The 15713-nt window shown below is 37.3% G+C and overlaps 1 protein-coding gene across 1 annotated transcript; it reads left to right on the forward strand.

The window, feature by feature from the left end:
* The first annotated feature begins 1363 nt into the window (after positions 1-1363).
* Positions 1364-15694, forward strand: LOC122058256 (trafficking protein particle complex subunit 5). The gene is made up of 8 exons (XM_042620861.1): positions 1364-1545; positions 1782-1870; positions 2134-2197; positions 8108-8185; positions 10050-10126; positions 10662-10728; positions 10816-10923; positions 15420-15694. Exons 1-8 carry the CDS (start codon positions 1474-1476, stop codon positions 15447-15449), a joined length of 585 nt encoding a protein of 194 aa, XP_042476795.1. The 5' UTR covers positions 1364-1473; the 3' UTR covers positions 15450-15694.
* The last annotated feature ends 19 nt before the right edge of the window (positions 15695-15713 follow it).

The following is a 15713-nucleotide window of genomic DNA, read 5'->3' on the forward strand; positions in this document are numbered from 1 at the left end:
TAACTAAATTTGTTTGTTGGCTTGAAAGATCTTGAAAGAGATTGGGAAGAACTTGTATACTAGAAATATCCTCTCAAGAGGCTTTACGAGAAATAAAATGTTTTCGTTTTTCAATATGCACTCAGAGGGCAACCTTGCCTAATACTACTCGAAGCTCAAAATAATGGAAACTTCTACCAATCATCTCAATAGAATAAGAGCAAGAAAGAAGGCGAGTTACAAACCGTATCACACCAATGAAGACAAGGCTCTAGATACTCAAAGATAACAAGTAGATAATCCTATGCCAAACGATCATAAGCGTGAAACATATCCAATTTCAAAGCTACCCACCCTCGCTTCCCTTGATAGATTCTTAAGAGATGAAAATTTTCATGAGCTATAATTACAAATCTACCTACCCAAAACAAAGGTTGCTTAAAATGGGGGGTAGGTTACGTTTGGTAGTCATTTAGAAAAGTTTCTGACGTTTTTTTTTCAGTTCTATGGGAACAAAAAAATGAAATAAAGTGTTTAGTGTCAACTTGGTGTTTTGCGTTTGGTAGTCATCTAGAAAAATGTTTCTGACGTTTTTCTGTTCTATGGAAGCAAAAAAAATAGAATAAAGCATTTGGTGTCAACTTGGGGCCCGTTTGATAACGTTTCTGCCGTTTCTGTTTCAAGAAACGGTAGAAACATAAATTTCCGTTTCTAGAAACAGAAACGGAATTGAAGGTGTTTGATAAGTTATGTTTTTAGAAGTCGATAATAACCAGTGAAAAAATGGCCACAAGTCGTTTCCAGAAACGGCGAAATAAGTTGAACTTGTTTCCCCTGGGTCGTTTCTTGAACTATAAATAAGTATAAATTTCTAATTCTATTTTTGAAAATAAGTGAAATGAAACAGTTTTATCAAACGCTTTTTGCTCTGTTTCTGCTGTTTCTAGAAACAGAAACGGTAGAAACGCGTTTCTTGAAACGTTATCAAACGGGCCCTTGGTATTTTTCGGGTTCTTTGTAACGAAAAAAAAAAGAAGATAGAATGCCGAACTTTTTTCCGTCATTTCAGCGTTCCAAATATAAAAAAAGTGAACAACTAGAGTAATTATTCTTGAAATAGGTCCACCAAACACCATTTTTTTTTTTAAATGGTAATTTTGACACAAAAACTAAAAATTCTGTTTTCAACAAGAAACATTATCTCTGGAACTGAATGACTACCAAAGACAGCCTTACTAATCACTGTACACAATCTTAACCTTAGTTTAAAACTCATCGACATGTACAAACTATTTGATAAAAATGGCCGATTTAACAGGGTTTGAAAGGAATCAGGAATCGGGTCAAATCCGGATCCCGATTCCGTGTTTTCAAACGCTGTTATGTTACGGACTCCGCAGGTTAACCTTGCTCGTTACTTTTGTTTCCCTAGTTCGATTCCAGCTCCTCGATCTCCTCTGAGATTGCAGAGAGTAGAAAAGGAGGGAGGGAACGATGATCGGAGTAGGGAAGATCAAGCAGTACTCCAATGTCCTTGATAAACCCCTTAGCAAAGGCAAACAGGAGGTCTCCTTCTCTTTTAACTTATATTCTCTTTTTAATGTCTTACTTCATTTCTTATTTCATCCTATGATAAGATCCAATTTGATCTCACTTCGAATTTTTCAGTTTATTGAGTTTTCATGCTATAGATTTTGTGATTTTAGTGATGTTAGTAATAGGGTCCCTTTCTTTCAATTTTTTGGGTTTAGAAATTTGCGATTTCCTTGTGCTGGGTTTTTTTATTAGTAAATTGTTTGCAGGTAAGTCTTAGTGCGTTTGCATTCTTATTTTCGGAGCTTGTGCAGTACAATCAGACTCAAGTTGACAACATTGCTGAGTTAGAACGAAGGTGATTGATCTATATTTATTGTGCTTGATATTGAAAAGAAAGGAAATCCACAAACATATTGTAGTTCTTCCTTTTAACTTTTTTTCCATCTGGGGATCCTAAAGCTCTGTTGCATACTTTGAATTAGATCTACGATTATTGCCTTTTACATTTGATAAAACCCAGGTGTTATATTCAAGTACTTTGAACTGGTGGTTTCTGTGCACGAGTTTATCCGCATATTTTAGCATAGTGATTTTCTGATTTTATTTGAGTTGGAGCAGGCTGGAGGATGCTGGCTATGCTGTTGGTGCAAGAGTTCTGGAACTTCTTTGCCATAGGGATAAGGTAGGCAATTCTTTTCATCTGATATCCATGTTTGAGTGTTGGTTGGATGACTTCGTTTTGATCTTTGTAATTTTAATAAACTTTCTTTTTTAAATTGAGTTGATCTAAAGTTCTTGATAATTAGGAGTAGGGGTTTTGCTTTAACAGATTGAACAGGAAAAAAAACTGTTCTCTGTTTCTGCTTGGGAGAAAACGATTAAAGTTGACTACTGTACTTGCATGTTGACAGCATACTTGTTTATTAATGGTTATAATTTGTGCTGCACGCATACTTGTTTATTAATGGTTATAATTTGTGCTGCACCCCTTGAAAGAACTCAACGAAGTTTGTGCTCCACGGATATCGCGACACAAAAATGCATTATTGGCTTTCAATTTTTTCTTTAATAAATTTCATGTATAATTATTAAATTACCTGCTTAATGATTTTTTCTTAGGAGTGGTGAATTACATGGAGGAAAATTGGTACTCTCATGCTTCAAGGTTTCATCTTAGACAATTTGTTTTGATTTTGATTTGCTTATAAGTATGAAATTACTCAAATATCTAATGTCTAATTTAAAATGGGAATGGGGGTGGGGGGGGGGAGTGATGTTGGGGGGAAATACAAATCGATACACCATAAAAAAAAAAAAAAAAAAAAAAAAAAAAAAAAAAAAAAAAAGCCTTGGATCTCAATGAATATACATACATACATACATAGAACACAAGAATGGGGGTTAGGGTTAGGGTTACCTAAAACGCACAAGTGGCACACTCCTCCAAAGAAATGCTACACGAGCACTCAAATGTCGTCTGTTGATTTTCCTTGAAGTACCCAAAATCCTTCTTTAGGAAGATGACTCTTTTTCTCTCTCAAGTTTTGATCCAAAGACCAAGTATTGTGTAACTGATTTTGGACTAAGGCCTCTCTTTATTAAAAAGCCTAACTTGAAGATTCCAAATAGACTAACGAGATTGAACCACGTGGTGTGATCCTAAAGGGTGACTGCTAAGTTGTCTTTTGTTGCACAAAAGGACGATACTATTAATGGTGTAACTTGAAAATCCCCTAAGGTAGATAATTTTATTACACTTCACCCTCGCACTACCAACATCCATAATGCATGCTCACAAGTCTGCAATAAAATTATCTACCAAAATAGCAAGTCCATTGTTAATTAAACCGGGAGTGGGACTCATGATTGACCAAAATATTTGAGATTCATTTTCAAATAATAATATTAAATATAATATTATCGAGGCCCTTAGATTTCGACCAATTATAGTTTGACAACTCGCATACTTGGAAGTTCACCCTTTCGGGGTGCGAAAACCTATTGAATATCACCCTTGTTCACGTATCTACCTCACATAACTAGCGTTTGGTCAATCGTCAGTCCTGTTGGTAGATATTAACCTTGGATTGCCACAGTTGCATAAAATATACATGCAACAATAAGTGCCTCTTAGGTATGGGAAAAATAAGTACGGGAAATTCCCTTGTGAATAAAATGGTGGTAAACCAAATCGTGAATCTCGATGGATCAACGTTCAACACAATTAAGTGCCCACAATTATGTTTCCGTTCCAATCTCTATTGAAGAAATTACAATGTGAGAACCCTTAAATAAAGTATCCGATTTTGTCCATAATTGTGAACAATAACGGTAAAAAGTGGATTGCACATCATCAAAATAATCACAACAAGCACATAATTGAATTATAGTAATTAATTTAATCAATTAAAATTGGGTTCGATGGACGCATTGAGTGTAAATAATCTAACAATCTCCCACTTGTACATCATACCCAATACCCAACAATCCTTACACCCATGTTCTCAACATGTTTACTAAAGACTACATGTGTGAGCCTTTGATCATAGGGTCAGAAAAATTATCTGGAAAATTAAGTTTGGCAATAGATATGTCGCCATGCTATATGATCTCCTGAATGAGATAATATTTGCACTCCACGTGCTTATAATTCTGACGAGCTCTTGGTTCCTTAGCTTGAGCAATGGCTGTTTTGTTATCACATAATAGGGACTTAGGGTGTTTGACGAGGTTAGACACAACCTCTAAGTTGGTTAAGAACTTTCTATACCACTCCCCTTCTTTGGTTGCTTCAACAACAGAGGCAACAAACTCATCCTTATCCCAACTTAATAGAGTTGGCTACAAGGATCCAATCAAAAGCAATACGTAGAAGTGAAAGTAAAGGTTATGAAAGTAAAAGGAAAGAAGCCAAGCACCAACAAGTCAAGAAAAACTCAGCTATCGGCTACATGGATCCTTGCCCTCTAGTCGACTCTATCAGAGGTCATACTTGGGACAAGACCTAAACTATGTATGTCGTTCCTCACATTAGTTATTCTATTGTCATTTTAGGCTTGCCCCTAGCTCTTTTAGTTCCTTTAATTGGGATCAGATTACTCCTCCTTACTACATTATCTTTTGGCCTCAGTTGAACATGGCCATACCCACTTCAAACGACTTTCTCGGATTTTGTCCTTGATTAGGGCGACTCTCGAATCTGCTCTAATACATTCATTCCTTACTCTATCCTTTTTAATTTTGCTACACATTGATCTTAACATCCTCTTCTTTGCTACACATAGATTCTCTATATGACACTTCTTAATTGCCCAACATTCCGCCCTATACATCATAGCCGGTCTTACAACAGTTCTGTAGAACTTTCCTTCAAGTTTTAAAGAAATACATTGGTCACACAACACTCCGGTTGCTCCTATTCACTTCATCCATCCCACCTTAATTATTTGTGAAACATCATCCTTTACGTCACCTTCTTTATTTATGGTTGATCCCGGATATTTAAAATAGTCACTTTGTGGTATCTCTCTTTTCTCAATTTTTACCATAGCGTTATCCATCAGAGTGTGACTAAGTTACACATCATGTACTTTGTCTTCGATCTGCTAATCTTAAGACCTCTTGTTTCTATGGTTGATCTCCATAGCTCTAATTTTAGATTAATCCCTGCTTTTATCTCATCCATCAGAATGATATCATCGGCGAAGAGCATACACCACGGGATTTCATCTTGAATGATCTTGGTTAATTCATTCATGATAAGCGCAAACAAATAAGGGCTCAAGGCTGATTTGTGATGTAATTCTATTGTAATTGAAAATCCTTACCTTGACCTCCCATTGACCTCATGTTAGTACCATGCCCTCGTATATCTTTCATTTTATCCTTATATTTACTCGACACCCCCTCTGGACGAGGACATGTTGGATTAATTCTCTAGGGACTCTGTCATTCTTTTTCTAAGTCAATAAAGACCATATGGAGATCCCTTTTGTAGGCTTTACATCTTTCCATGAGCCTCCGCAGTATGTAAATAGTCATAGTCGTGGATCTACCGGAAATAAATCAAATTGGTTCTCCGAGATATGAGTCTTTCTTCTCAGGCAGGCTTAAATAACCGTCTCCCATAGTTTCATGGTATGACTCATTTTCTTATATAGTTGTTGCAACTCTGAAATTCCCCTTGTGTATAAAATGCCGGTAAACCAAATTGGGAATCTTGATGGATCAATGATCAAACAATTAAGTGCCCGTAATTATGTTTTCGTAACAATCTGATGCAGATTAATTACCAAAATAGGCTTGTTTTATTAGGAATAAGCCTAGGGTTGGGTTCTATACATGTTAGGCTTTTGATCCCATGTGTTTTGAGTGTAATAGATCATTTTTATGGGTCTAAAAAGGGGGCTCTAAGATTGAGTACGGGATTACTAGTTAGTTTCCATTTTCATTAGTTTCCTTTCTAGTTGGGCTTGATTTGAGTTATATTTGTTTCCTTATGAGTCAAGTTATTAATTGAGTCAAGTCCTTAGTAGTTAGTTTCCTTTTTCAATCAGTTTCTAATTTCAGTTAGTTTCTAATTTCAGTTTTTAGTAGCTATTGTATTAGGAGAATATTTGGTTTCCTTTTTGAGGAACCTTCTATTTTGTAATTCCCTCCCCCATTAACATTATAAATAAAGAAGAGGAGGCTCCTAAAGGCCTAGATGATTTTGATAAAAAAATTAATGGTTGTTGCTATTGTCTTCTACATGGAGATTTGTCTTGTGTTTGATCAAGGCTGATGGAATTGGTGTTTGATCCAATTGACTCTCAGCGGTGTGAAGCACAAGAGGTCCTCTTCCTTAACTCATCTTCTTCTTCTCTCAACTACACAAAGTGTTATTGATCTGCTCAAGTTCTTACAGGTATTAAATTCAGTTTTCCTTCTCAGTTCTGCCCAAAAAATTGCATACTCTGTTAGCAATTTTCAGAACCTGCGTAGACCTTATTCATCATTCCATTAGTCCCCTTATTATCTGCTTCTATTCTGATTTATGACACCCTATAATCTGAGATTGATATTCTTAATCTCAGATCTGATCTCATCCTTGTTATTAATCTGTTTTGAACTATTCTGATATTTGATCTAATGTTCTCCAAGAGTATCCTGCAACATTGGGACTAGGTTGACTTGTCAATCCTAGTTCTACATTACAATCTCCATTGAAGAAATCTACAACACGACAACCCTAGAACAGAGTGCCCAATTCTGTCCATAGTTGTGATTGATAATGGTAAAATGTGGACAATTGCACACTATCAAAATAATCACAATAAGTATATAATTAAATTGTAATAATTAATTTAATCAAATTAAATTGGGTTTGATGGTCACACAATCAAATGTAAATTATCCAACAGCGAGTGTGTCTGGAATAGTTATTTTTAACATTGGTATTCTAACTGATACAAATTGGGATTATGTGTAACGATTTAAATATCAATATTGGGATCTGTATTGTTTCTAAGCAATACTGATCTGTATTTCTGTGGAGAATTGGACAGTGTAGGTCAAATTGGACAGTGTATTTCTGTCTAAGCAATACTGATCTGTATTGTTTCTAAGCAATACTGATCTGTATTTCTGTGGAAAATTGGACAGTGCTACTGGATTGGTTCCATTTAAGACTGATGCCGATCAAATGATCAGATTGATCGGATACAAAATCCTTAAACCCTGATTGGCTGTAGAAATTAATGATACATTTTCACTGGTTATCAAGCTTTAGGATCCCCCAACTCAATAACTTGGAACATGATGCAACAACTCAATGAGTTGCATTTAACAAAACATGCATATTTACAGCTATTATTATCATAGGTTTTTTTTTTTTTTTTTTAATGTGTGGCCAACACATTCTAATTCATCTGGTTTTCTGTGGGTTTGGATTGTGCAATGCTCAACTTGACCTAAAGTGGCCCAAAAAATGAACCAATCCAGTTCTTTTCCCATGAACTGGCTGGTGGGCGTTTCCCTCTTTTATTTTTATTTATAATAAAAGTTCCTTTATTGACATAGGATCTTTTTCCAGAGGTTTAAAGTTGGTCCAGAATAACCTCGTCAAATATGTTCTTGGACTTTTGGTACAGATTGGACATTTTTGCCACCCCAATTTATGATTTATTTTTCTTATGGTAAAATTTTTTGGGGCTGCCTGTATAAAGTATGGAAACTGTGGATGTATCTAATGCTCTATTCTGATTTAAGTACCTGTATTCAAAGTCTGATAGGTGTGAGTTTGAAATGGAAACACTGTAAACTTGATGTATCAGAACTACTGCCTCTAAGTTAAGCTGGGTTGTATAGGTCAAGATTCCATTGGTATGGATATTGGGCAACTATGTGCCTTTTGCAAGTTGAGTAGGGTACTTGTGCTCCTTCTCAACAAATTTTATCCCTATTTTACTTCTTCTTTTCAAAAAAAAAATATGTATCACTGTTTTACTTTTATTTGAAGTTGAATACTGCAAAAAGAGTTCATTATAGAAGAAACTATTTGGCAAGTTTGATTTTCTTATTTTCTTTTGCTATTCTCAATGTGATGACACAGGGCAACAGAAGGGAAACACGATTGTTGGGAATTTTGTCCTTTGTACACAGTACAGTATGGAAAGTGTTATTTGGAAAGGTCTGTCCATTGTCTCAACTTTTCTGTTATCAATGGTGAAATGTTTTACCCAATGATGTAAATGCGTTTTCTTAGATGCTATTATCTTTCCCTCACAATTTCACAGAAGTCATAAGGTGTGAGGATTTTCCTGTGGTTTTTTTTTTGCTGCTCTTTGAGTGGTTTTTGGTATCTACTGGATGTTGGCGTCAAAGGTGTTCCAAGGTCTGGAGTTTTTGTGACGGGGGTGTCCATGCTAATGGATTAGAAGGGAATTTTTGTCAACTTCTTTTTTGTTTCTGATGTATAAATTGGGTTCTCAATAGTGCTCGTTTGATGGTTTTTTGTTCTAGTTGCACATTTTCCTATATTTTTCTTAAAGGGTGAGCGGGTGCAGGTCTAGTGGAGCTGCACCCAACTCCACTAGCCATATATGCCAAGTGGCATGTCAAGAGGGGCTCAAAGTTTATGAAGAGGTAGGCATCACTTTCCCTCACTTGTGTGCCAACTGTGAGCCAACTTGACCTGCCAATTGTCAAACAGGAGCATAGTAAATGGTGAAAAAAATACGATCTTTGGACAATTCTGGATTGTTGAAAATATAAGGGAAAATGTGCAATACATAGTGTGCCGTACAATTAAATTAGGACCCCAAATTTTAGACATGACCAGTTGGTATACTCTTCCTATTCAATAGTTTAGATTTTTGAGCTGGCATGGAATAGGGGTGCAGGAGTTGCACTCCTATATACTCCGACTTTGCATCCATTTTTCCAAATAAAATATCTTTTCTGCTTTGCCTAATTTAAAAAAGTGAGTTTTGTTACTAATTTTAATGGATAATTTTCAAGGGGTATATTTTTTAAATTTCAACCAAAAATTGATAATGTTGTTACGTGTTGATATACATTGTTTTAGCCCTTACTTAACGGCTTGAGATTTTAGGATAAGCAGTTGTAACAGAAAAGAAATGAACTCTAATTAACTTATCACGTCATTGATTCAAAGAATTTCACTTATTCATGTGACACCCTCTATTTAATGTTGAAATTTTCTGATCCCTGGATATCATGGTGACGTAGTAAGTTGCTTAATGAACCAAAATTATTTTTTTCAGATACGATAGCATGGACAAATTGTTCCAAAAATGGATGAGACGATCAATCTTCCTTGTTGATGAATAAATACTGAATTCCACCATGTTCTCTCATTGTTTTCCATTTATTTAAAAATTTAATACGTTTCATTTTTTTCACATTGTTCCCTTTTCATTTTGGGGTTTATATATTCAGCTAACTCCATAGCTGGTGGTCTTCCCCAAGGATGGGGCCAATAGGGATTCCATATACGTCGGCCTGTAGTCTCTCAGTCGTTCCTTTTTTGGGTTCTGTTGGCCTTTCCACCCTTTGTTGTTGTATTTTATTATGCTTCTCTTTCCTTTTCGCACATTTTCTCAATAAAGCCTTTTGATTAGCCATTAAGAAAAAAAGATCTTCATTATAAAATCTCAGCTGATAGTGTGTTACATAGGTTTTGTGTAGTTCAAATTATTCATCTTGATTTGGTTGCATGGTGGAAAAATTTAATAAATCCAATGATAAGAGTTACTCTAATATTGTAGACTGGAAGTTGAGGTTCAAAAACTGAAGAGACATTGTGTAATACTGGCACAAATTCTTCTTCTTCTTTTTTTTTTTTTGGTTGGGGGAGGGTAGTAATTTGGCATCCGAATGAAAATAGTAAATTCAGGTTCATGATTTAACTTTTTTTAAAGATATGAGAGAGTGATTGTATAGTTGGTTTGGAAATTTTACCCTCTATTGCTTTTTGACAATTCTGTGGTGAAAATGTGCAATGTTACAATTTCACTTCTACTTGATATTAGGTAGCAGATTCACTTGAGAAGGGAACTGAGCATGAAGATGAGTACATGATCAGTGAAAAAGAGCTCCTTGTGAATCGGTAATAATTTTGTTCTTGAATTCTTTTAACTGATAAACTAAAAGGTGTATCTTCATGCCATCATGTGCATAGTATTTAGAATTCCACCACTTTGCTGTACAGCAGGGTCCGTGTGGTAAGAGGACCATAAAATGGTCAAGTTTCGGCACCAAACAAGGTGTGGAAGTTCCTCAAAAACATTTTCTAAGTGAAAAAAAAAATTACATAAAATGCCATGAGATTCCAATTATTCCATCGTGAGATGGCAATTACAACAGTTCCATTGGATTCCCTTGGAGCAAGATTGCGTTCTTGTAATATGAAGATCACTTTTTTACCACTTCACATGCTTGTTGTAAGCTGAAATTTTGATCAGCTCACATCCATTCATGTATTTCATGTGGCAAGGATAGGCAAAAAAAGTGGGCATTCTAAATGCCACCAATAGTGGTTGCATCTAGATTTCCTCGAATCAACTGAAGAAGTTGCATTTTATGGTGTATCTTATTTATCGATTTAGGTAGAATTTCCCACTGATACTTTTTTTTGGTTGAAGGTTTATTTCCATACCAAAAGACATGGGAACATTTAATTGTGGGGCATTTGTTGCCGGAATTGTAAGGGTGAGTATCTGATATTGTTAAACAACTTGATTTTGTCCTTCATGTCTGATAATCTGGTGGTTGATACCTCCATCGCTTCTTGTGAAGGGTGTCCTGGATAATGCAGGTTTTCCAGCTGTAGTTACAGCTCATTTTGTCCCTATGGAGGGCCAGCAGCGACCTCGCACCACCATTTTGATAAAGTTTTCCGAAGAGGTAAAGTCTATATTTTACCTTCTTTTTTTTGGGGGGGGGGTGGTTCAAAAGATTCATCAAGGGGGGAGAAAGACCCTCTAATTCCAGTAGTATACAGGAAAATACAAAAAGTTAAACAGGAAAGACTACTTTATACAAATGGTTTCTCAGTTACTCTGTATAAAACATATACCACTTTCAGCTCATTTAGTATTGCTTCCAACACCTGCTGGATACTCTCCAGCCAAACAGACCAAGTGATAGCTGCATGGATTAAGAGTGAGATTCACCGTCCCTTATATTCCCAGATCTGGATAATCAATGCATTTGGAGATATATCAGCTCTGGGCTCACCAGTTCTCCTAAAAACACCCAAAACATTTAAGATAGTGTTCCGACCCTTCTGAGCATTAGGATAGTGCAGGGCAAGGTTACAGAATCGAGAGTTTCTCCCGTTGCATATAACACTTGTATTTGGATTGTTCATGCCCTTATTAATTGGGTGATTGACCTGAGAATGTGATTTAGAGTTCAGTCTGTAGGAAAAACTGAACCATTAAATATGTTCCTTTGACCCAAACAGCATTTGTAGGGAAATTTGAATTGCAAGTTATAACTTCCCTACAGCTCCTTATTGTGAGATTTGACCAAGAACGAACCAGGGACATCCAAGTTCCACACCCTGTGGTCCTTATTACTGGAGATATTTGTGTAGCATAAAAAACATCTAGCAGTCTAGTCTAGAATTGCACTTCCCATCATTTAGAGCCAAAGAGGAGCAATCTGCCTAATGAATGATGAGTAAGTTGAAATAACACTTGTTTTTCAATTGTTGAATGGAAGTCCACCGTAAGAAGATTGTTTATGGATCATTTTTTTTGGGTGAATAAATAATTCATTACCAAGCAAAAGTAAAGGAAAGACTTACAACCCCTAAGAAGGGGAGGGGGAAGAAATGAAAAGCAACTCAGGTAGTGGGGCTATTCCTGATGATGGAGCTGGGTAGCTCTCAAGAATTTACAATATGGCAGTTTCTAGGAGAGGAATTACAAGTGGAAGTAATCCGAGAAATTTTTGCCTTGACATCAAAGGAGATGGTGCCCCAAATCTTGTCAAGCATGCGAGAGTTGGAGGTCCATTTCCTATGATTTTTTTCCATCCAGATCTGGTTTATAGTTGCGCAAAAGGCTAACTTTCCTACAATGTCACAAATAGACTTTCCCTGGAAGGTCATATCCATCCAAATCCACTCCCTGTGAAATTATAAGGATCCCTTTCTAGATGGAGAATGGGACAATGTAAGAAAAGAAGAGGTGCTCTATAGTCTCTTGCTCATTGCCACAGAGGATACACTTTGGGTCAACTGGAATGCCTCTCTGAATGAGGAAGGAGAAAGTAAAAGCTCTCCAAGTTGTGAAACTCTGGCGGGGGATGTGGTGCTTGAACCATCTGAGTCTATGCCATGGGGAGGCCGGGCCATGCATCCTGACAAATTCCCAAGCTGCCTTGACAGAGAAGAGCTGAGAAGCGGAAGGCATCCAGAGGATAGTGTCTTGTCTTTGCCACTGGGCTTTGGAAATGACTGGCAGGGAGTTCCATGTGTTTTCAAGATGGGCCAAAGATTGGGTTGGGGGAGACCAGTTGCCAGTAGAAAGGATCTCAGCCACTAGGGAAAACTTGGATAGCACTATTACCTGTCTGCAGAGGCAACAATACCCTAAAATATCACTCGAAGTAGATGACCAGAGGAGAGATAGGAGCAGAAATCGATTCTGCCAATACAGGCTCAAAAAACAGAGTAATGCAGGAAGCAGTGGAGATTTTTTTATTCCAGCAAATTAGGGACTGCGATCAGCCTCAAAATTCAAAAGCAGGTTGAAGGATCTAATGCTGGGAGGCCTTCAATGCCCTAGAATTTCAGGCACATATAATGGAGAGATCTGAAGTAATTGCAACAACATTCTGCCAGAAAATTCCAGAGAAGAGCATTACAGCAATAGGATATTTGAAATTACTTTGCAGCAGTAGCATGGATCAGCTTCATATCAAGGTCAATGGACCAATCCAGAGGGAGCCTTAATGCCATAAAGGATTTGAGTTGATCTGATGGGCAGATCAAAAGTAATTACAGATTCAAAATCTGCAAAAATTCTGCAGAATATAGGGCACCACAGCTTCAGGTGGAATAGAGAATCAGATGTCGGTGGAGTAACTGAGCTTCATGATATCAGGAAACCATTCTTCATTATTTATTCGACTAGGGTTTCAGAAAAAAAAAAAGGTACAGCATCAGTAGCTGTGGACCACAATGGAGAACCCAAAGAGGACTCTCGAGATGGAGTAACTGAGCTTCCTGATATACTGAGCTTCATGATATCAGGAAACCATTCTTCATTATTTATTCGACTAGGGTTTCAGAAAAAAAAAAAGGTACAGCATCAGTAGCTGTGGACCACAATGGAGAACCCATAGAGGACTCTCGAGATGGAAATAATACAGAACTGCTAGGATCTTAATATTCAGATACCATGTGAGAATATCATGGTAACGCCCTGAGCCCCATTAACTTTAGCACAATATTGTCCTCTTTGGCTCATGGGTTTCAAGGCTTTAAAATGCGTTGTGCCATGTTAAGGAGGCAAGAGGTTATTAACTAGTCCAATAATCTCTCCCTAGGTGATGTGGGACTAAAGTTTGCGCACCTTTATCGATCTCGCAAACCCCCTGATACTTGCCGTATTCTTAGTGGGGACGCCCCACCGATCTCCCAGGAAGGTCTGGTACTTGCCGTATTCTTGGGTGTCACACATAGCATTAATCGACTAGCAGTACTAGAGAAGAAGAAGAGAAATAGGGTGAGATGTAATGGAAGTTGAAGAAGTGAATAATTGGGAAGAATGATGCCGACAGTTTGAGTTATGAGCAACTTGGTCAAACCGTGGGGAGGGGAATATATTTATAACCACAACTAATCACTATTACAGCCTACTCCACTGACTTGGTTAAATCCCCCTTTAATACCTATAACACCCCTCACACAACTTAACACATAAACTGACAGTACTGCACCAAACCGTGAGTAACAACTTAACAGGAGCTAGTAAGCATTTATCCAAATCTTTGATCTCTGTCATTTTTTTCCTTTTTTGGTAAACAACACAAACATAGAAGAGCTTTTGTTTTACACTCTTCATTTGCATAGTAGGAGTGAATGCATGCTTATGTTATGGCGAGATGTCATAAATGAGGTCTATAGAAATTGAGATGTCAATGAGTTTTGAAAGAACAGGAGAGGAAGAAGGTGGGTTGGGGGGTGGGAGGATGTAGCAAGTGCAAACTTGCTTGGAGCTGTACTGAAACAATTCCAGTAACTACCACCTCCCGTACACCATTACATGAAAAACCTCCTCTCTCAACAAAACCTACACCTCCAACATCCCTTGGTGCCACCATAGCCCTCAAACCTCTCTCATACACCACATCCAACCGAACATGGACAGCCTCATCTCTTTCCACCCTACACCTCCAACAACCCCTCTGCACCACCAAACCCAACACCACCACCCCGCCTTTACCCCAACCGGCAGATAGAAGAGACACATGCACATTATGAGAGAGTTATTTTACTAATGGAATTTCAGATTTATCATATCTATATTGGTCTGGATTAATAGCACATCGGAGTGGTCCAGCTTACACCGTGTATTGTGGAATGATCCCATCAGATTTTCAACCACATGCATCACATGATTTCTTCACCCTCACCTCACACGCACACTATCTATTTTGTAGAAAGCTGCAGCACCTTCCCTTGCACTCCAAATTGGTCAAGATGATTTTGTCATCCTCAATGAAGTCTTTCCCCAGCTCAACCGTCGTAACATGCCTATTACGATCATATAGTACCGTATTGTACATCTTCACCTGTGCTCCAAATTGGTCATGAAGATTGTTATCTGTGATCCTCACCAAGTGTTTCCTCGTTTGAACCTTCGTAACTTGCCCATTACGATCATGTAAATGATGTAATACCATATGTTACATCTTCCTAGAATTCAGCTTCCTGTCTCTGCTTTGCTCTCTTAATACCAGTCATGAAATCATTGATACTTGTTTTGTGAGTACTTAATTGATTTGTTAATTCTTCAGTAGCGAGTCTAGTGACCTAAATGAGATGTGCTGGTTTTAAGGTACCAATGTTTATCTGTATATATCTGCAGGAGAGTCCTTAAAAAATTAATGATCAGTTCCTGTGTACTAATGCACTTTTGTAGTAGTTCCAAAATGCAGAGAATTGCAGCATGTGCTTTATTTTTATTTGGGATCAGGTGCTTAAATATTTCATTGACCTGCAACATGATCATCAAAAGGCTGCACCATATAATTTTTTGCTCGCGTTTTTCTATATCTGTTTTCTACATGCAGTGGGATCTTGTGCTTAAATATTTCGTTGACCTGCAAATTCAGGACTGTCAAATGATGTCAGTTTTAGTGATGTTATTTGATTCATCTTTCAGGTATTACAAAGAGAAGCAAGGTTGGGCTAATTTTTGGCTCGAGATGGTGTTAATCTTGTTGAAGATCAGACTGTAACAGAGGATGCTGAATTTTGGAGCTGATTAATTGGATACAAACAACTCCAATACTGTTGAACTTCTTCAGCTATATGTTACTAATGCAACCCCGAATCTAAGTTATATTAGGCTGGAGTTCCTTCTCCATGGGTGTGACAGTTGAGGCTGAACATAATGTATCGCTATAATTTATGTTCCTGGGGGGTATTTCATTTGTGTAAAGGGGGGGGGGGGTTT

This window comes from Macadamia integrifolia, chromosome 12 (assembly GCF_013358625.1).
Source record: "Macadamia integrifolia cultivar HAES 741 chromosome 12, SCU_Mint_v3, whole genome shotgun sequence".
NCBI lineage: Eukaryota > Viridiplantae > Streptophyta > Magnoliopsida > Proteales > Proteaceae > Macadamia > Macadamia integrifolia.

Bases quoted from the DNA above. Each gene is read 5' to 3' on its own strand.
- LOC122058256 (XM_042620861.1), top strand. From the start codon at position 1,474: ATGATCGGAGTAGGGAAGATCAAGCAGTACTCCAATGTCCTTGATAAA. The intron at 1,546-1,781 runs GTCTCCTTCTCT...AATTGTTTGCAG, and splicing joins TTAGCAAAGGCAAACAGGAG to GTAAGTCTTAGTGCGTTTGC. The intron at 10,127-10,661 runs GTAATAATTTTG...TTTTGGTTGAAG, and splicing joins AAAGAGCTCCTTGTGAATCG to GTTTATTTCCATACCAAAAG.